Source organism: Dendronephthya gigantea, unplaced genomic scaffold (genome assembly GCF_004324835.1).
Source record: "Dendronephthya gigantea isolate DGI-Jeju-01 unplaced genomic scaffold, DenGig_1.0 000081F, whole genome shotgun sequence".
NCBI lineage: Eukaryota > Metazoa > Cnidaria > Anthozoa > Malacalcyonacea > Nephtheidae > Dendronephthya > Dendronephthya gigantea.
Genome location: NW_021163091.1, coordinates 940,324 through 962,612, shown reverse-complemented (window position 1 = coordinate 962,612; position 22,289 = coordinate 940,324). Strand labels below are relative to the sequence as shown.

The following is a 22,289-nucleotide window of genomic DNA, read 5'->3' as shown; positions in this document are numbered from 1 at the left end:
TTCGATGTCAAAAAGTATCCTCATGCACTGTCGCTCACTTCAGTAAAAATTACTACGAAAACTGCACCCACATTGTTATGGTTTGTGGGCAAGAAATTTTTTCGGCGACAAGCCTACATTCAGCTACCCACAGCTACAGTTATCAATCTATTTCCTCAAATTTGAAAAATATAATCAGCTACCACAGCTACAGTTGTGAATCTATTTCCTCCAATTCGAAAACATTTGATATTGATATGTTGTGTTACCACTGCACCGTTAGGAACCAATCAGGTGCAGTATAAAATATATTATTCATATTATGAATATTATTCAGATTGGTGATTTGTATAAAAAGGACCCACTTGGCTTAGAACTTGCCGAGGATTATTGGATATCATTGGATAGTGAGGGATATTCTTCAACGTTTGCTGCGGGACACAATCAAAAAGCTATTCCAAAGCAGGTTGGTTACTGGATCCATTTTAATATAATTATACAAATCGACATCCCCGTTTTTTTTATTCTGTTAACAAATTTAGCAAATATACGAAAGGCAACAGTCGTGGATCATTTGAAAGAATAATACACTCTACGAAATTTCGTTTTGAGTCATTTTATATTTTACAGTCGTCTTGCCATTTTAAGGTGTTCAAAATTGCGTCCGCGCGAATGTACGATGGTATAGTTTCCACCAACACATCTATCTCAGAAACGTACAATCTCGTGTCAGCTGAGCTCTGATGTCATGATGAAAAAATAGCCTGCTTTCCATATGAACTCTTTATATTTGAGATCCATGCATGGCTGTAGAAAGTAGGGAGCCATGCTTGCTTGCTACCGCTACGCTACCTGCAAAGTCTAAAGAGTAAACTACAAATCTAAAATGTACATTCGAGTAGTTCAAACTGAGTTAAGATGTAAAATTAAATGCTGCTCTTAATTGAAGTTGGCTACCGCGATAAAAGAGAATCTACCGGGTGGTGCAAAAAAATTGCCATCGACGTAAATTTATCTTCTCTTGCATTATTAGTCCTCGCATATTCCAAACAAATCCAAACTCGTTGCTGTATCGTTAAACGAGGCATGTTTATAACAAAGCGGGCAAGCTTCTTTGCTTTCGTTCCCTTGTGCATTGCAACTCCTTATAGGGACCCAATTTGTTCGAACGATGAACAGTATTATTTTAACATCTAATACACTTAAAAGATACTTCGAATACCTTCTTTAAACATGCAAAGACAACATGCATGAAAAAAAACGCTTTAAAAAACGCCTATCGTGGAAGTTGAAAATAAGTTGAGTCGCGATATTTAGTCATGTTATTCGCTTCGTCAAAAACTGCACCTTTATTTTAAACGGCTCGATCTCGACCAATACTGTACAGAAATGTTCAAGACATGTATCAAATTTAAGTTAGACATTACTGCATTCAACAAACTTTATTTGAATAAGATATCTGTATTAGTTTTTCAATTACGATAAGTCTAAGAGGGGGAACATTTTTTTGCGCCACCCGGTATACCGGCGTAAAACTTTTCGTAATTTGACACATGCAGAGCGTAGAAAAACTATAGTTATACAAACTTAGTTACAATACATGTGACCTCGCCCAGCTTTTTTGATTAGTTTTTTATCTCTGTAGATACTCTTGTGTAATTTCATCCGTGTTGCTGGCGATCTTCTTCCAGCTTCTCTATTTGTACCATATCTTGACATGCTGAACGGCCTGGCGAGCAGTAAGCACTCGGCGCACCATTGTTTCAACTTACTCAAGACAAATGGTCAAAATGCAACCGGGACTGCCAATGCTGTATCGTGGGATCATTTCTTTGACTCACTGAGACGGTATTACGTTGATCTTAGACACGATAATGTCGGTAAGTCCAAACAAGATGAAGTTTGGTAGAACTACCAAGGGAGCAATAGTCTCTTTTTTCTTCACTATTTGAAGGTTTTTCTTCACTATTTGAAGGTAAACTTATGTTGTCTTCATCCCTTATAATGCGCGAAGAACAACATTTCTATATACCGGAAATCGTTCATACGGGAACATAATTATTATAGCATAATTCATATTAATGGATATTATTTTGCCATGATTTTAAATAACAAGTTTGCAACATTAGGCAATGATTTGTTTCGAGATATGCGCAATAAAGTGCGGAATGCAAAACTGCAGAATTACCTTCAGGCGGAAGCAAAAATAATGAAGACAGATATCATGAATTACTTCGTAAAATGTGTAAACATTAAGATTGGGATAAGGTCTCCCTAAGGTTTCAGGTGTGTTGTCATTAAAATTATCGTACAAAACGATGCACCGCTTTATAGACCAGCGTTTATGCAGGGCCTATTTCAAATACATTACAAGCGGGATAAATATTGACATAGAAAAGGGTTTTTAGGTGCGGTGTCTTAAAATTATTGCAAAAGTAGATATACATACAAGATCTCTCACTCCATTATCTTACATTGTCAAAAAAACAAATAAGTGATTTACCCCATGATTTACTTTTGATCACTATTGGATTACTATACTCAAGGTGACTATTGATTTTCCTGCATTCTGATTGGTCAAGATTCACTGTCTCGGAAGTGATAGTCACTGGTCGGTGATAGCTTTTTGTTGTTGCTTTTCAAATAAAAAATTGGAAGTAATTATAAAGTTTTATGAAATTGCGTTGATTATTATTTGTAAACCCCTTCGGCTCAGTGAATATAGGCTTGTAATCACCTCCGGCGACTAATTGTTAATTATATATCTACCTACATGCAGTGAATAGTGTAAATTGTAGATTTGTTTTATGTGTAGGAATGCAGTCCGGAAATTACCAAGCCCAGTTTTCACCAATGAATATCACTGCTGAAGAAGAAGTCGGTCTCGAAGCTGTGCTACGACTGACAGCAACTGTGGCACAAATGGTATGAATGCTCTGAGATGAAACAATTGAACGTTTCTAAGATCGAATGAAGGTCCTCTTTAGATAGGGGTCGTTTTCCTGAACCTTTACTCACTGGAACAACGTGTACTAAACGTAGAAGGAATCTAGGTGTACCATGTTCCAACACGAACCCTTAATTATTATAAAGTTATTTTGCTGTATGGTTAATTATTTAGGATGAAGTCGCAAGAATTGCCATTTGTGAAAGCCCAGCATGGTTACCGCTGACATCATTGTTTGGTTTGCTTGGTTGTTCGATTCCTACGTCACTAAAGGGTTGCATACTTGAGACACTCTCTGCATTCGCAAAGTCTCCTGAAACTACGGCATCCATGTGGCAATCTTTAGAGACATCACAGGTACAGGACGGCCGCTTGCGACCTATTAGTCACCACCTCCTCCGCACGCGCGGAAGTCGGAGTTTCGGGCAGGTTTCATTCCTAAATTTACTCCTGCGAAATATAACCACCTGCAGGTTTGCCAAGGAAAAGGGCCTATACGGAGGAGGTGGTATCAGTCACCTTATTACTATTACTACTCGACCTGGTTTTACTTTATTGGATAAGGTCTTTAGTATTTTTAATCACCCGGGTGGGTTTTGAATATTGCTAGATTTTGAATGGTAACAATCTTTTATCTTTGTATCTTTTATTTTCAAATAGTTGTATTTTTGTACTTTTGGCGTTTTTCATCAACATAATTTATGTGTGTATAATTAAAAAAATGTGCTTAGTTTAGGCTTCTACTACTTTATATAGATACTACAAACTGTTAAGCCCGTTGGACACGCTTTGCAAGAAGGAGGGCTTTTGGTAACGTTCTTTTTTATTAGTATATAACTATTGTATATAAAAGTTCTGTTATACAGTATACTTTCGTATGACGTCTGACACCAATGACTTGTTTCTGTTGGTCATTTGTGTATTTGCTTTGTGTACGACTTGAAAATCATGTACCATCATTGTACCAGTGAGTTATTCAGCTGGGTAAACCCATATTCTTATGAGTGTACCGTCCCACCTAGTGTTCATTTTTTCATGAGAAATTAATGTTCTTAACGTCCTTATACATATATGTATATGAAAAATGTGTAACTAGGAGTAGTACTTAAGCTATTTAAAAGCAGTATAAGATATTTCGGCCGATTTCCATTGAAATAACTGCATTCTCTGTTATAGGCTGAACTTGAGGAGATTGAATCACGTGGGGAGGCCTATCCCGAAACACGCGCATTTATAAAACTATTGGGCAACCTTACCCAGTATCCAGTACCTGCAAACCTGGGCGCTGGATACAGAGTGCCTGGGTTTACACCGTATCTTGAGTTCTTGCGCGATTCAGTTCTGCTGAAGTTCAAAGCAAGGGCTTACGTAGATCCCAATGAGAAGGTAATACGTTGTTGAAGCTGTTTTCGTATATCATAATCAATGCTATTGTGGGCGCCAGACAGCGTGGGCGAGCAAAATTGTTGGCACGTTCACACGAGCAAATAAAACTTCAAACTTGCTTTTCAAAAACCATTTCCGCTTTGCACATCCGCGGGAACAATTTTGCCCTTAATAGAAAAACGAGCTTTACTGTGCCTCAGGAAACGTAGCTAAATATGAAGGGTAGCAAGGTGGCGGCGTGCGGGCTTGTGTTTTCTTGAGTATCCGTGCGCTTTAAACAAATCAGCAGTTCAGCTTGACAAGTACAAAATGGCAATTTAAACAACTTTCTGGGAAAATACCTTCAATTCTTGGCTACTGTACAAAGCAGTTTAGATGTTTACATTTGCCAATATACTCGAACGAGTTGAACGGAGGTTTCCAAATACCTAATATAGCAAAATGCTTTACAGTTTCTGCATGCCCAGAAATTTCGATGCAAACACACCACATACAAATTTAAAAATATAACCTTAAGCAACCGATTAACACGATACGTATAATACGTTATTTTGATATAATACGTTATTTATAATACGTTATTTGTAATACGTTATTTGTAATACGTTATTTAGTGGCAAGTAGCAAGTGGAGTTTTGCAGATATTTGTCCAACTGCTTGAACAGCATGAACCCAGCTCCGATAATATGTCTGAAGATTATGTAGAGATCAGTGGAAGGGAACGAGTCACGGTCGCCAAGTCTCCTGGGTATACTCTGATGGTACATATGCTGAATGAAACAGCAATGCTGAAAATGGTAAGTTTATATCCACGTCCTTTTTTTACTTGTGTCTTGCATGCGATCTTGGTTATTGATCTAAATTGCTTGTTCTCACTTTTTCGAATTTGTATGAGAAGCCTCTTCCGACGCATGCGAGTGACTGAATATTTTGAGTATTATGTTACCCAGGGGCCGCGGTGGTATAGCGTTATGCACAGGCTAGTCATTTTTAAGCCCATTGAAAAATGCTTGAAAAGTAATGAAATTGTAGACAAAGTAATAAGTAGTAATAAAAGAAACGTAAAGAATGAGAACACTTAAAGAATTAAAAGGTTGAGTTCAAATTGTACCATAACAGGAGCAATTTAAGAGCGATTGAAAGACCCACCTAGGCTACTATGTTTGAACACGACGCACCCAAACGAAGTTGAGCGCGGCGCTTAATAACGGGCACTACCTCAAACGTAGTAATAACGCACGTGGTAATTGATAAGTCCCGTATAACTCTCTCGAAATACGACTTGCCTAGCTGTTATTTGTTAAATGTTTCCCCTTAGATCACACGTATTTTACATCATTTTGCGCCAAATAGCTTCATTCACCTTTTCCCAATTTACTGTCTACAGTTAATACTGCATGGGTGCAAGAGGAATATATGTTGAGATCATTCATTAATATCCTCATTTCGTAGATTCTGTCGATAATTAATGAAGCTTCCGAGCTGCTTGACAAAGTTACTGCATTTCAAGGTATGTTATGCCCTTATTATATATCAACGGCGTTTAAATACTATTCTTTTTCGCTTTGATCGTCGTTTAAATAAGCAAGTAGTATATTATACTATGGTAGGAATAATAGGAACAGCAAATGTGTTCCTATCTCACGTATAGTCTTTCTTAAGATAGGATCAGCAAATGCATGCGTATGAAATATAGTATACAAATAAACTTCCCGGCGTTGCTATGTGTAAGAGGCCTCGTCGGGAGAGCTTGAATGGTGGATAACTTCAAAATTGAATAGATAATTTGGTTTTCCATTCTTAACTTATCCACCGTTTAAGCTAAACGCCTTTCGAACAACCGGTCCCAGGGGTTTAAAGTCAACTGAAATTTCGCTGCATGCGAATTAGTTTAAATAAAGTAAAAGTAGTGGGTTTCTTATGACCAGTTTTTTCCAGATACCATGGGTATTTTTCTATTTTTCTTAGGCAATAATGATGACATTGAAATGAGCGCCTTACTTTCTCTCAAGATGGTCGAAATAACGATGGAAAAGCAGCGAGAGTTTACGCGTTGTTTACGACAACAAAACTCGTCGGTGTTGGTGTCCTCGTTGGATCAATTGCTGCTTGGCGTGAGTGTGCGTTCTCATGGCTTTGATAGTATCACTCATATTTCCAGGTATAAAACGAATAACATCGTCTTGCTTCAATGTTGCGTAACCACTGATTCCCACCGTAATGCCGTTCATTGGCATATAGACTACTTTCCGTAAATAAAACAGACAAATCATGAATTACCTAATTAATAATGCTGGAAGTCGTTCTAAATATAAAAATTAGGAATATATGTTATATATGTATCTCTTGAATGGTGAGTTTCATTATTGCATGTATCGAGAAACAAAAAGGAATCGCTTCAACAATTTTGCAATGCGAGCATTATAGCACGGGTTTTGTTAAGCTATGTTGGGTAAACTCTTGACGTTTTAACGGATAATTGACGCGACTGGGATTGAAGAATCGTTTGCCGAAATGTAAAAACAATCCACTGCATTTGCCTTGACCCGACCGGTGGCTCCTTTTCTATGGGATTATGGATTTATTTGCCTTTTGTCATTTAGGTACATAACCCACACTCATACCTCGCCAGAACTTACTCTAGTCGCTGTCAAGATTCTCTTTTTGGTTTGTCAAACCCCGACTGTTCAACCAGAAATCTACAACAGACTTACAACTAATAAGGTATATACATTGGTCTTAATTCACGAAACGAAGACTTAAGAACTATAGACTCTGCAATCACCCAGTTATATGCACTCTTTTAAAATGTGTTTTTTTTTCAGGAACGAGCGCAGGAGCTACTGGTGGGTTTTGTTGATCACCTCGATACCGCTGAACACGAGGAGACTAGTGGAGATGGATCGTATGAAGACAAAGGTAACATAAAGAAAGTTTTACGTTGTCAAATTGCAGTTTGAATTGTTGATATACAATAGGTCGTAAATCCTAAGGGATAAAATTATAAATATAAAAGCAAATATAAGGTCTAGGTGTTAGTAACTGTTTTAACTTCTCAAACTGTGAAACTTTGACAAAGTAGACCGCACTTAGGCTATGTGCACACGAGCGTCGTTTTCGAGCGTTTTCAAAATCGTTTTTGTCCATTTTATTGTTTTGACGCCCTGTCCACACGTTCCAAGGAAAAATATGCTTTATCTTATAAGTTAGCTTCAACTTCTATTGTAAATTGACGGTGTTTCAAACCGTTTTGGCATGAAAACGAAAATGAAAACGCTCGAAAACGTTACCGTGTGCACATAGTCTTAGTTCTCTAAAACGCAGTTTTTTAATGTGCATGTCAAACCGTAACGAAGACCTTGTTTGTAGGTTTCGTTCGAAAAAAACCGTGGTGTCGTTATAAAGAGAGGCACCTTTTTTAAGATCTTCTATGCACTTTCATGCTTTCATTTATTAAATACTAGAAATACATGCATGCAGCAACCCCTCGCCATTTCAAACGAAGCAAAATATATCCTAAGCTTGCCAGACCTAACCCTCAATATTATGAAATGACCTAAATTTAAAGCCGATAGCTGATGTTTCAAATTTTTCGGAAACAAACACAGTCGTAAAGGTGAAGTGAAATTACCCGTCTTCCCGCTGCATTACGTTGCTTGAAGTTATAGACTTTCACAGTTTAAGTGAGAGTTAATACTTCACTATAGCTAAACCATATATTGGAAGCCCAGAAATCTGTTTGTACTCAGCCTTCGACTACATTGTTTACGCACGCGATCAGCTTGTACTGTCTGTACTATAATTACTGTATTATATATTGATATATCAATATATATTTCTGGGCTACCTATGGTCGCACTGGTAATTGTTTAAACCCTAGTTTAATGCTTACCCTCATGTAAAACAAGTACATTCCAATCGTCGATTTTTAATCGTATCGTTCCTACCTGGAACTGTGTCTGTCAGACCTACGTAGCCTGGCAATGTTCAGATCGTTTTTCTCAAGAACGTATTTACATTCATTAGTAGGGACCTTAACCATGTAGGACGGGAACACGACAGCAACTATCAATACAATGCTTCATTGAAAAGAAATGAATCATTAAATACCTATGGGAGTTTTAGACGTGATCTAGGTTCTATTTACAACGGCAAAACGTCGTTTAATTATTACGTCCTATGTAGAACGTCTGCATTTCAGGACCCAGTGAGCGCTACCTCGAGTTAGGCTCTATAGAATTGTCCCTAAACGTAAATACAATGTTTTCAACGTCTAATATCTCATTAAATTGGTACAGTTGATAACATACAACAACGCTTTATCATAACATTTATTTAAAGGAGTATTCCAGCCACGTCGTCGTCGTGTTGCCGTCCTACATGCTTATAAGGTCCCTGTGTCTTATTACGACGTCGACATGCCCCGTACATGGTCATTGCATAGAACCTGTTCATGTCATAGAGCTTAATTAACATGCGAAAAGAACATATGCTATTACCTGATTCTAAATTATTTAGGTGTTTCTTAAATTATCTTAGGCAACTATCCTTCGATGCGTGTAGCTATATTATTTATGTTTCTTCTGTGTGTAATTTGTTTTTGTATATGGAATCGGAGGAATGCCTTGCATGGGACCTCGTGTCCCGTTTGCATTTTCTCGGTTTGAAAATTGTTCAATAAATTTGAACGCGTTGTTACTACGTCTCGAGGTAGTGCCCGTTATTAAGCGCCGCGCTCAACTTCGTTTCGGTGCGTCGTGTTCAAGCATGGTACAGTAGGTGGGTCTTTCAATAAATCTATATATAATACAGTAATTATATAGTTCAGACAGTAAAAGCTGATCGCGCGCGTAAGCAATGTAGTCGAAGGCTGAGTACAAACAGATTTCTGGGCTATACTTATGGCTAAACCTTCAAAACCAAGCAGTAAACGTCGAATGTTGTTTTTCGATTATTGAACTCGTGCAGCGATTGCAGTCGACTCTATAAAAGCTTGTGATATTTGTCATATTAAAACTCCGAATTACACTTTTAAGAACTCTTTTTGAAGTTAAAACGATGATGGAAGGCCTTAAATTTTGCGCTCAAACGCTCAAATTTTGCGCGTGCGCACAAGTACCATGACCATTGAACGTCCACGTTCCATGACATAGAATTTGGGCAACTTTGGATTCCACTATGTTATGTCACAATACCCGGGTGTAATTAATCTCCCAGCGGAATTAGTACCTTCGCAGGGCGCTCCGCGTCCGCTCGGGGATTATATATACATTGTTCTTCTTGTCTCGCCCTGTCACATTAAGTCGCCTGTGGAATCCATGTTTTTGCGCATAGCAATTAGGACTGGAGACCAGAATCTTGTCGGATTTCGTCGTAATTTTTCGATTTTCATTAAAATATGAATCTTTTTTTTCATTTCATATTTCATATAGAAGTAACTGACTTCGTAACCAATAAAATTGGTTAAATTGCATTTTGTCTGTTGAATGTTGTCTGTAAAACAAAAAAAAATAATTACGATCTCGGTTTTTTATATGTTTGCTTTCACATAACAACAAATTACTGTGCTTAGGTAGGGTTTGCCACGGTAGGGTTTGCTGAAACAGCCGTAGATTTCAAATTTCGCTAGGCTAGAGGTTTGCCATAGTGTGGGCCTGATAATAAATATTGCCGTGGATTTGTTCAACTGCTTGAAAACATTATGACATTTGATGAGACCTATTTTTACAAACGGTTTTAGGATTTGATGCAGGGTACGCAAGCAACAGCCAAATCCGAGCAGCCATTCGCCAGAATATTGTTCGATTTTTGCTGTATTGTTTGAAGTTACGCTCCCCGAATCTCTCACATTATTTACTTGGATTTCACGGACGAAAACCGATACAGGAATTGACATTACAAGATCCTGGTAAGTGTCTGGTATATTACTCTTTTTTAAAAAAAGAGTAATGCTTGAACAGTCGATGCAATGAGCGACTCATTTTTGCTACGGCCGAACGCCTGAAACATTCGACAAGAACATTATGGTGTCTTATCGGTATTCGAACTTGGTGATCTAGAAAACGTTTTTGTTTAATCTATCAGCATGTTTCATCTTGCTTACACTAGCGCCACTTGCTCAAGAATCCTGTAATTTTCGCTCCCTAATTTAAGGAATCAACTATTTCCAGTCTTACACACGATCCCAAACGTAATGTTAATTGTGTAATACATTACCGTGATGTTATTATTACTAATATGGTTATTTCGCAGGTATTCTTGGTACACCGCGTACATGCCTGCATTCCATACTCGACATCCTTAACCAAGGCCTGGACACTCCCCGTGGTCCTGGTGTCATCCATGACGCCCCCCGTCTCGCCGAGTTGTGCTTCCAACTCATCTACGCCTTGTGTCAAAATAAAGAAACTAGTGAGGCCTCGATACGATATTTACGTACTAGCCATAACTTTTTTTACTCCCATCTCGTCCATTTACCTCCAAAGGAACTCATACACCCCGCCGAAGATAATGAACGTGGTAATACATCTTATAAGCTCAACCAACAGTCTTGGCTTCTCAAAAGTATCGCCACTGAACTGCGACTGACAGCGCATACGCGCCAGCGATCACACGTACAGCGTTTGCTCTCGTCCTTACTGATGGAGCCTTCCATATCGTATGCACAGCGTTCCGAACTCGTGGTTGACCCACTAGAAGACACAGAGCTGTCGCGAAGCACTATGGGTAGCAGTGGAAGCCGGAAACTTACAAGAATTCTTGACTCGATTAATTTCAATCACGAGCTTCCATCCTCCCTACAAAGCGTTCTAAATTATTTTGAACCAACAGCCACCGAAGCCGTGATTACTTCATGCAATGAAAACAATAGTGATTTACCATTCGTTTATACGAATTTACGTAAGCTACATAGGCTCCTCATGACCGAACTAGAGGCGGTGCAAGTACCGGCCACAGAGGTGCAGAGGCATCTTTTGGTTCATGTGAGATGATTAAGAAAGGGTTAAGATTAAGTTTGGTACTGTATTTTCTTGCATGTAATTTGATAGAGTAAGTCAAGGGGATCCCCAGCATGTCATTCTGAGAATGATTTTGAAATTTGGAATGGCACCAGAATCCCAAACGTCATACTAGGGGGACAACCATGTCTAACTTTTGCCTATAGAGCCACACAGCTAATAGCCCGTTTCATAACACAATGTGGTGGTAAAAGATTAACAATCTCCTTTTTAAAACACCTTAGGAAGTGAAGAGAATTATGAATTATTCTCTGGAGCGAAATCGTTTTCGAGAAGAGCTTTATTCCAAGCAACACGCGTTTGAGTCGTGGCGACAGTTAGTTGAGGTGATTTTAGCAAGTTGCCCTCCGGAGTTGTTGAATCGTGAAATTAAACAGACGATTATTTTTGATCTCATGCGATATCTGTTAAACAAGGTGAGCAGTTTGTTATTCCTCTGTGGTCGGTTTCTGTAGCACTCTAACTACGTCGGCTAGTTTGTATTAAAGCTGGTTGACGCTATCCACTGGATAGTGATTTTTCCAACGGTTGTAAACATGCTTGAAAAGCAATGAAATTACAGATTTGGAGCTAACAAGTATTTAGTTCTTAAAAACAATCCCTTATTTAAGAATACCAAAATTTAATCAAGCTTATACCAAACAACGCGTACGGGCAATTTTAGAGCGTTGGAGAAACCACCATCTGATGAATAGTGCTATATTCAGCGCATAAGCGACTGTAACCCACCTCTAAATTACGGCTACTGCCAATGTGTTTTTACTGCAACCCTCCTCTAAATTACGGCTACTGCCAGTGTGTTTTTGCCTCAGGATTGTTTTACCTGATAATGTTGGTTGCTTTCAGATGTCCGATGAAAATTCAGCACCTGAATTAATCGCCCCAGTCTCTGGGGTTGTGCTAACATTGATGGCTCATTTACGCCAGTCTACCTTGCCTTCTGGAGAGGATCTGCCGTCACGTGGCACTGTTGCGTCAGCATGGCGTGACGATGGTAACTTTTATAGTTTTATTCAACTAACTTTAAAAAGAAAACTAACTTTTATTCAACCATGAATTTAGCATTCCAATTAGAATTATAGTGTCCGTTTTTACCATCCAAAATGCAAAATGACGTGACAAGCTTTGACACTTCCAAGGAGTTCTGGTCTTAGTAGTCACTGCAATAAATTGTGAAGTTTAAATTTCCTGCCGTGACAACAAAAAGCAGAATTCCCTGCAGGTGTCACCGCTTTTTACGTCATTATGCATCAGGTCCATCCTTGGGAGTTAACCTGATTGTATTTTGCTATATTCTAGATCAAACAGAGGAACTGGATCTTCCGACCGAACCTTTACATGCGATATTTCAGAGTCTCATTCAAGCTTTGTTAAAAACAAGCGGGAATTACCAACGTGTTAGAGCTAACCTATACGGGAGCCTGCTGTACTATCTGCAGATTGGTCAGCGTAAGAAGGACCGGCGTGAAAGTCTTGGTGAGTGGGCGTGTGATTTCCATAACAGTTAAAGTTAAATGTTGTTTTGTTATTTATGAGATGTTGTAAATTTATAACTAAGCTGCAATATGTTGCCATATAAGAAAACAACCCGGTTGACTCGAGTTCTCGGACTTGCAATTGTCTTCAATCTTATTTTGTTAAGTACTTTACAGAGCAAAAGACTATAGCAATGGACCTTTTGCATAATAGACCAACTTACGATCTAGGTAACAAGAAGGAAATAAATCACCACGGCTAAAAAGAGCATACCGTAATTATTATAATCGCCAAATTTGGCCACAAAATGTCAAGTATATTACGGAAAATATAGCCATGCAAAGGAGCTAATTTTGTATACTTTTTTACTACGGCCGGAAGCGTTTAAATAATTTAGTTACACACTTCCGGCCGTAGTAAAAAAGTATATAAAATTGCCAACCGCACATGGCTATATTTTCCGCACTTTACAGTATTTTGCAGCCAAACTAATTTTACCAAATTTAGTATGTACTTTTCGGACATTTCCTTTTTGTTGCCTAAATCAAAAGTTGCTCTATTATGCAAAAGGTCCATTTACACTATATCAGCCCTCGTGAGAAAGTCTAATACTCGCGTATTTTCGACTATCAGACTTTTACGCTAAACAGATAAACGCTATAGTCTAGTTTATACATAGCTATGCCAACGTCGCTGCATTGTGTTGGGTACAAAAATTATCTTATAGATAATTTATGCTTCACGTGTTGCAGATACGGCACTTCAAAGGAAGAACTATGAAATTATCTCAAGTTTTGGCGAATCCTTCATGGAGATAGTTTGCCGTGACTCTTGTGATGGTCATGACGTTACTAGGGTGAGTTGTACCATTGAATCTCTACACAAATACTTTACAAATGCTCATGCTGTGCTGAAGATTATCAAACTCTATCGATAACAAATCGAGAAGTTTAGGTGCGATGATTCATTGAGCATGGAAAATATCATGTATAGGTACAGCTGGTAGGTTTGATTTTGAGCTATAAAAATTGAACGCTGACCTACAACTCCTGGAGATTTTTAAAGAAATCAGAAATATGATACTTTTAGAGTTGTGAAGAAACAAATTACGGTGGATAGTGTACTGAAATGCCGTATCTTTTTTCAGGCTAATTTTACACTTTACGATTTTTAACGACAATTCGCATTTCAAATTATACTCTACGAATTTTTATTTAACTTAGGAGGCTATTGCGCTAAAAATCTTTATTTAAAATCTTCCATGGTAGTTTTCAAGCGCGTTTTTACGTTGTTGGCTTCCAAGTTGTTGGCGATAACATCATTGGGCAGAGTTATTTCAACATGACTGATACAGATATAACATTACAAGGTTCGCAAGACAAGATGGTACTTATATAGTTTATCATATTTAGATGCTAGCGTGTGCTGTACTCGACTCGATCGTAGCAATCGACTGGCGCCATCGCTGGTTGCAGTTTCTAAATACAAAGGGCTATCTACGGCATCATATTGAAAGTCTACTCCAGGAGGATGAGAACTTACAAAATGCGTTGCGGCCTAGTCCTGAACCTCTCAAATCCCTCTATGTCTACGAATCAAGAATGGTAAGAATTCAACCATCCATGCATCTCAAACTTTAAACAATTTTGTAGTCAAAGTATTTCCCAAGTTGTGATTTATCACATGCATTGTTGATTACCCAGATGATTTTTAAAAAAACCATGCCAGGTAATTTTAGGACGCTTTGAATGTTAACAAAGAGAACCCCTCTTATTTGTTATGGATACATCATACAAAGCATTATTGTCACACAGATGTGACAGCCATAGGCTTCAGTCATCGTGAGCGTTTTAAGCAACGAATACATGTTGGCGTTAGTGTGCCCCTTGCCTGACAAATGAAATAAACCAATCCGGTAATCCTGGATTGTTAGTGTTCAATTTTTTCATCTCAGACTACTGCAAATTGTATTCCTTGGGCTATTTTTGATGTTTGAGTTAAGTAAGTTATCATAAGAAAGCAATGCGTGACTAAAAGCGAAGTCCATGCTGGAAAGTGGGTCTAGGACTAGGATGTCAATAAATTTTTTCCAAACAATGTTTTCATATCAGTTGTTATCACTTTATTATGAAAAAATAGCTTATGCATGAGCAGGTCAATGAATGTGCGTAGGGAAAGGAGCCCATATACCTGTCGGTTAAACTAAAGAAATATGACGCAACAAATTTTTTATGTTTGCTATAGTAGGGGCCATCATCTGGCATTGCATATAATTTTTTTGCAGGCTCTATTGACAAGACTTTCCCAGACACCAGAGGGTGCTAATGCGTTGCTGAATGCAGGAGTGATGTCTCGTCTTTCTGAATGTCGCTTTATTGATCTTCGTCCTAATGGGTCTGCAGGCAACTTCAACACGCACCGTCACTCCAGTCACTCATCTGATCACATGCCTACGATGACGTCTTCGGGTGATACATTTATTCCCTCGATTATGGAACGATATCAGCAGTTATTGATCCCCGCTCTGCGCATGTCTCTATCGCTTCTAACGTCACTTGGTCAAGAACATCATGAAGCTTCAATGCAGGTAAACTTGGTTCCGAGATTAGCTGATATGGCTTTAATTAGAACAATTTTCGCTCTCTCGAAATCGGCTTTTATTTTTATGAGTTGTCTCAAAAACGTCATTTTATCGTATCGATGGCGTCTTAAATTCGCATTAAATATATTTCAATTTCCGTCTTCATCTGAATGTTATTCAGGGGTTTAATCAGAGCTGACCTTTTTCTGTTTTAGATCTTACATTTCATCGTCGCTCATTCAGAAGTATTTTCAGACATCTTACAAGAGCAAACAGACAGAGTAACTGTGTCTTCGTTACATGAACTGTACCTGGTCAGTGGTATAATATGCAAGTCAGGTATCACTGAGGACTCTTTCTCGGAGGAGGAGACTAGGTTGGACGATATAATGAAGTTCAAAGCACCACTATCCAGAATACAAAGGCTCATGTTGGCACTTCTTCCGAAGTATAGCGTGCGCGAGAATTGGGATAAAGTTAGTATTCGGCACTAGTGGGCCTTCCTAACTTTAATCGTTAAAAAAGAAATTAGTTTTATTCCAGTCCAACAAAAATTCCTGCATGGTTTTAAAAAATGCCTTGAGAAACGATCTTAGATTCCAAACCTAGCTATATATATGGAATTGAATCGTGTAAAACACGAGCCGCTATTTTTACTATGGATTATTAGAATATCCCCGGAGCTTAATTGCAGTAAAAACCGCATTTCACCTGCCATTACCTTCAATTGTGCTTTCAAAACATTGATGTTGGTGTTCCATTCCTTCGTTACCTTTAGATTGTGCGAGATGTACTTGATGTTGGCAAGAGAGGCAAAGAGAGGCAGCGTTTAAGCATTGCAGTATAATGTCGTTGCTCTTGAAACTTACCAAACATTGCAGCAGATATATGGCAACTTGATTACCTACTGTAAAAATGTTGTCGTTTCAGGAGGTATATTTAAGCATATTTTATCAGTGTCGATTTTGTGAGTGTTTATACGATAAAATAATGTCTTAAAGATAAATTTTCACAAGCCGGGGGGTTTCATATTTTTATGATCTTAACGGATTTTTTCGATGGATTGCTTTTTGTAGTTCCTGGTTCAAACCATTGTCGAGTTATCTTCGCTCCAAATTTGACCGACGTGTATGCCAGAGACAGTTTGTTCAATAGACCAGGTTCGTTTTATTACACAAAAAAACCGTGCTGTGTATTAAGTGGACTCAATTTACAACATTGTTACTCGAGCTACTGATTGTTTCTTTCGAAAGAATTTTCCTTTTGGGAATCTGGTATGATAAAGCTTTATGTTACTTCTACCACTGTTGTATATACCAAAGATTGTTGATTTAACTTTCATTTGTGTTTCGTCTTCAAATAGAAGTGTTTTGTCTTCAAATAGAAGCATTTGCTATTACCTAATACTAAAAAAGCCATAGCATATACCTATAGTTATTATTTTTACTATTTTATTACGTGGTTTAGAAGTTTTTATATAGTTTGTCCTTCGTTCTGGTTTAGTTTCTGTTGGCCTTAATGCGACGAGCAGTCGACCAAGTCTTGCTATTATTGTCCGTAATCTCAAGGTATGCAGTGACAAGGTCTTGGACTGTGTCGAAGCGAGCAAACAAGCAAGCAACAGACTAAACAACATTGATGAACTCAATATGGACGAATTGAGAGAGGTGAGAATTGAGAGAGGCATATATGAACTATAGTTTACACTATCCGTGCAGTACAAATCACAACAACTGTTCGCACGATACCCACAGAGTTTCGTACTGTTCTGGTTTCGAAGCTAAATCCAGATTAAATTTTTACCCGGGACTGTTTTGTTTTTCCATTTCTGAACGGCTTTTTGTTCAACACTTTAGGGAAATAAAATCTGTATTAAACCGTGGAAGATTTTTGAAACAACATGGCTGTTGCAAAATGTGATTTTTATACATGTAGTGGGGGTCAAAAGTATTGTCACATTGATATACTGACAGCACTGCATGACTGTGCATACAATTATGTTATAGGATTTAACACAAATTGGCGCTGTTCTGATATTTCGTATAACCTCTTTTACGTTTCAAAACAGCTTTGACCTTTTCTTGCATAGAGTGAACCAGTTTTGTTAGCACTCTAGTTCAATTCTATTCCAACACTTATTAAGGATGGTCCACTAGTTTTCCTTATACTTTCATTCCAACTTCCTTTCCAGCAGTAGCTCTTGGTCTCCCAGATCTTCATTTGATTAAATACTAACCTGATTCACGAAAAGTTTCGCAATTTTCCTTTGATACATGTAACATCATCATTTTTCGCTGAGACATATCTCTCCATTGTTGATTCCATTATCTGGCCCCACTTTCCTTCGTTAAACTCTTTTGGCATCTTTGGTTTGATCCACAAAAAGAAAAATCCGCATTTCTTGTACCACTTAAATAACGTGAGATTTAACTAGAAAACATATGGGAGGCATTACTATATCATACAATGCGCAACTTCAGATCGACCTATCTAATTTCCAACTCACAAGATATCATTTATTGTAAATGAAGAAAAATTATCGACTGGACACAGACTGTTGACCCCCGCTGTATGCATTATCCCAGGGTTAGGCTTATAAGCTAGGAACAGGATTTCGAACAACTAATCACTATCACTAAGATTTGCCCTTCAATTTGCCTTCAAGATGGCCGAAAGGGTTTATTGCTCCGCTGGAGTTCGCTGGTTTGAATCAAATAGGGATATTTCTAGAGTCAAAGTAGGTATAGAGTAGTTACACAGAAATCGCACATTTGTAATTTGTGTTATTTTGTGCAATTTTTTTACTAGTTTGGACTACAATATTCATCCTTAACCGAGCGAATGTCAACGCAACAAAAACAACAACTGGCTTTCAAATGTCTTCGAGATGTTGTCAAATATCGCGATGATGAACTCGATATGTACTTATGTATCCTTTAAAATATTTCTCAAGCGTATTTGTTTGTCTGTTGTATAATTACATAAACATAAGTGAAATCCGTCTGAGCATGCGCGAGATGACACCAGTAAAAATTTTATAGATTACGATGTCTTGTTTTAATGTTCAACATATTATATTCCAGATTTTAATATGATTTAACTGTTCGCTTCGCTATATTCGCCAATTTTAGCAAAATTTCAAACATCATTTCAAACATGATTACCTAAGTTAATTACAATTACCTTATGATTACCAATGCAATATTTTTGTCTACTACTTTATACCTTAACGCATACAGATATTATCGAGAACTCATTATTCGTTTTATGTAAACACCTGGAGTATTACTATTTGTACTGTAATCCCTCTGATCGCGAGATGTCCACGTTGCACAGTTCATTGGCAGGGAGGACCAAACCAAGGCGACTTCAAGGTTTTTGTCTATGTTATATATAACTCAAATGTTCTGGGACTGATTATGAGAAAACCTCTGTGACAATTGCACTTCCTGTTTGCCTCTAGAATGTGTCACTCCATATATGTTCCTCTAGTAGCACTCACGTATGAACGGCTTAAAGAGATTGATTTCCCATAATAACTAATATAGTTAATAGAAGGAAAATATTGCTCACTGCTATATTCAAAAGCAAAACGTTTAAATTTATTAATATTTTGATGCTATGAACGAGCTGTCCGTGTATTCTTTGTCTAACCGATATTTTCAATTTATGTTGTTACAGATTATGGTTTGTATGATGACGAATTGTCAAGTGATCGTGGGCAGTTGCATAGTAAATTTCATACTGGAGTAACAATAGCTGACATTGAAAAGGTGAAAGATATAAAGTTGCAATCAGATATAAAATTGTAATCAGAATTCTCCGTCTTGCCTTATTATCACCGACATTGATTATCACCACATTGCCAGATTATCACCAACTCTATTTCAACGCTTTTAGTTTTTGTCTTCTAGTTTTGCACGTGTAGGCCTAATCCCAGGGTCTTTCATGTGAATTTCTTAAAAATATTCTTGGTACGAGATTAGGCGTATAACATCGTCATGCAGATTAAGTGTATAACATCGTCATGCAGATTAAGTGTGTAACATCGTCATAGTAGAATAAGATGATTTTTTTCTAGAGCGTTTAATTCAAAATGAAAGAACATCCGAAGTTGCTATGACATGAGTTTCTTTTACGTTCAATTTTTGTTTAAAATATACTTTTTAAAAACAACATAATCCCATGCGGTAGAAGACCTCTGTGAATCACAGAATCTTAATTAACGTTCTTAACATGGCAATTGTTCTTATCGATATAGCTAAAAACTGAAGCATCCACTTGTTTGACCGACACCTTTCTAAGAAAACTTCGAGATATAGAAAAGGTATAGCACAGTCATGCTCGAATGAACTGCTGATAAAGTATTTTATCATATTTTGCAATTGATACTATATGATATACTAGCACCGGCTTGCAAGATCGCATTTCTAATCTCACTCCTTGAATTGAAGTCAAATTCCAGTTGAACCATGGACGTTATTGTCCTATAAGTTGAACAACGTCAAACGGTAGACATGTTCAAAACTAACCCTGGGTTAAATTTAACCTGCTTTTGAACAACCGGCCCCTGAAAGTGATTGTGATGTTTTTGTATTTTTCAGGCACACAGCAAAGAGCATACCCGAGCGGGTTTTGTTGATGCCTTAACCAGAAAAATCAAAAGACTTCTCGTACTTCATGGACCTACGACTAGATAGATTCATTAAAAGTGTTTGTGTTGAAAATAAGACAACAAAATACATGTTAAATTTGAATTTCATGCATTTAGAATCAGTTGTTTCCTATTTATAGATTGGATGTAGTACTAACGATAGATGAGAAAATATGGTATTTTTAAGCGCAATAGAAGTAGAACTGATCATAGGAGATACTATATACAATAAAATTATATTGTGCTTGCAGTTGCATAAAAATCGTAAATTTGGTTGCACAGTCAAAAGAACATGCACGGACACGAACTAGATTTATGTAAGAATGCTAACTATTCAGGTAGCAATGATGGTCAGTGAATTTTCACCAATCAGACCGCAGGAAAATCAATAGTCACCTCGAAATTTATACTAATTTTAATATGAGCGTATTTTCGAATAACTTCAAGGTCTACAAAGCATTGCCATACAAATCTACCATCCAAATGCGGAAAGGCGGCGCTACAAAGACGGTTGATTTGAGTGTGAATCTGAATAGAGTGTAACCCAGTAAAACCGTCTTTGTAGCGCCGCCTTTCCGCATTTGGATGGTAGATTTGTTTTTCGTTCCACTAGAAGGCTTTCTTCACTCTTTCCGTTCAAAGATAAAGTCCCTAAGTACCTGAGATCTGGTGTAGTTAATTTATTTAAATGTCGATGCTGTTCCGCGTCGTACGTGGGTCAAACCACGCGTCATTTACACACCAGAATATCAGAGCATAAGTATCATCTATCACTGGTAAACAGACCTCAAGCCCTGTTATGTCCAGTATACATTCGCACCTAAAGGCTTGCAGACACCCGGCTAGCTTTGACGAATTTAGAATCCTTTCTTCCTCATCTGACTCTTATGAGCTAATGATACATGAGAATCACCAAACTTAAGCAAACTTAAGCCTTCTCTTAATGTTCAAGGTAACTCTATCCCTCTCAATTTATTTTAGTCCTTACTTTGTATTGTCATCGTGTCGTGACGTCTCTGTCCCTTGTCCCCTCATGTACCGCTTGTCCTTACGTTGTCCTTGTTATCACCTTTTGTAAATTGATACCTTGTAAATATATTACTAGACGTCTACTTATTCAAATTATCATGTAATTTATCATTTAGTCTGAAGATGTCTTAAACGTTACTACCAAATATATTCTTATGACTCTCTCTCTCGCAAACATGAAGATGTTAGAAAGTTAACCTTTTCTGATAATAGAGAGAATTGCCAGTTTTAGGAAAGAAACTGGTTTAATCAATCAATCAATCAATCAAATCGTTTAATAAATATACATCTCGCAGTCATTAAGACTGAATTACATGTATAATACATCAATATGAATGGTAAAAATATGTATATTTTAAAAGTTATTAATATATTTACAACTACAAGCATTAAAAATTAGAGTTCATAACCTAAACAAGCTATATGACATCACATGCTACAAGATTACATTTAAGAAGTGTGTCTATTTGAATAGTTTGGCATAAAAGAGTTTTTAAAGCGATTTGTATAACATTTGATCGTTTGAAATGTTCTCTTTGTCCTTAACTGATTATTAATACCGTTGGTTCTTTCCGGTAATAAATTGGTGAGTTTATGGTCCTTGTTATCCACGATTTCATCAAAAAACTTCGTACATAGAGATTGCCGTCTTTCAAATAAGGTTGGAATATTGGCTTTCTCTAATGCATCAACATATTTGACTCCAGGAAAAATTATACCCATTGCTCTTTTTTGGACACGTTCCAATTCATCCGATAGGTATTTTGGTAAACTAGAATGAAACACTTGGCAGGAGTACTCTAGAATTGATCTTATTATAGCACAATAGTAGCAAACAAGGTCTTTTGAGGCTATGTCAGCCCGTTTTAATTGCTTGATGAAATACAAACGCTTTGCTGCCTTTTAGTAATGTCATTGATATGATCGTTCCATTTCAAATCATTTCTCATCGTAAGACCCAAAATTTTTATTTTCTGAACACTTTCGAAGGGTTGATTGTCTACCTCTACTACTTTAAACGTTGGAAAGGTCTTACTAAAACACATAGTAATTTCTTTGCATTTCTTTGGTCAGCTTATTTTCCATCGACCATTTAGCAATATGATTAATTTCCTGTTGTAGATGACTTTCTTGATCTTGTAAAATTAGTTCGGAAATAGTGGTATCGTCTGCAAACTTCCACATCAGTGAGTCCGTTTTTCCAGACAATTCTAAGTC

At 37.4% G+C, this 22,289-nt stretch overlaps 1 protein-coding gene across 1 annotated transcript; it reads left to right on the top strand.

The window, feature by feature from the left end:
- The first annotated feature begins 1,847 nt into the window (after positions 1–1,847).
- LOC114532834 (nuclear pore complex protein Nup205-like) lies at positions 1,848–20,545 on the top strand. Its single transcript, XM_028554428.1, has 27 exons — positions 1,848–2,904; positions 3,101–3,283; positions 3,683–3,736; positions 4,103–4,312; positions 4,927–5,109; positions 5,765–5,822; positions 6,281–6,473; positions 6,916–7,036; positions 7,138–7,231; positions 10,053–10,220; positions 10,565–11,295; positions 11,556–11,747; positions 12,178–12,325; positions 12,631–12,807; positions 13,560–13,663; positions 14,220–14,411; positions 15,092–15,394; positions 15,604–15,864; positions 16,167–16,191; positions 16,223–16,321; positions 16,465–16,548; positions 16,892–17,055; positions 18,197–18,317; positions 18,628–18,762; positions 19,070–19,161; positions 19,650–19,715; positions 19,993–20,545. Exons 1-27 carry the CDS (start codon positions 2,797–2,799, stop codon positions 20,086–20,088), a joined length of 4,362 nt encoding a protein of 1,453 aa, XP_028410229.1. The 5' UTR covers positions 1,848–2,796; the 3' UTR covers positions 20,089–20,545.
- Positions 20,546–22,289: the final 1,744 nt, after the last annotated feature.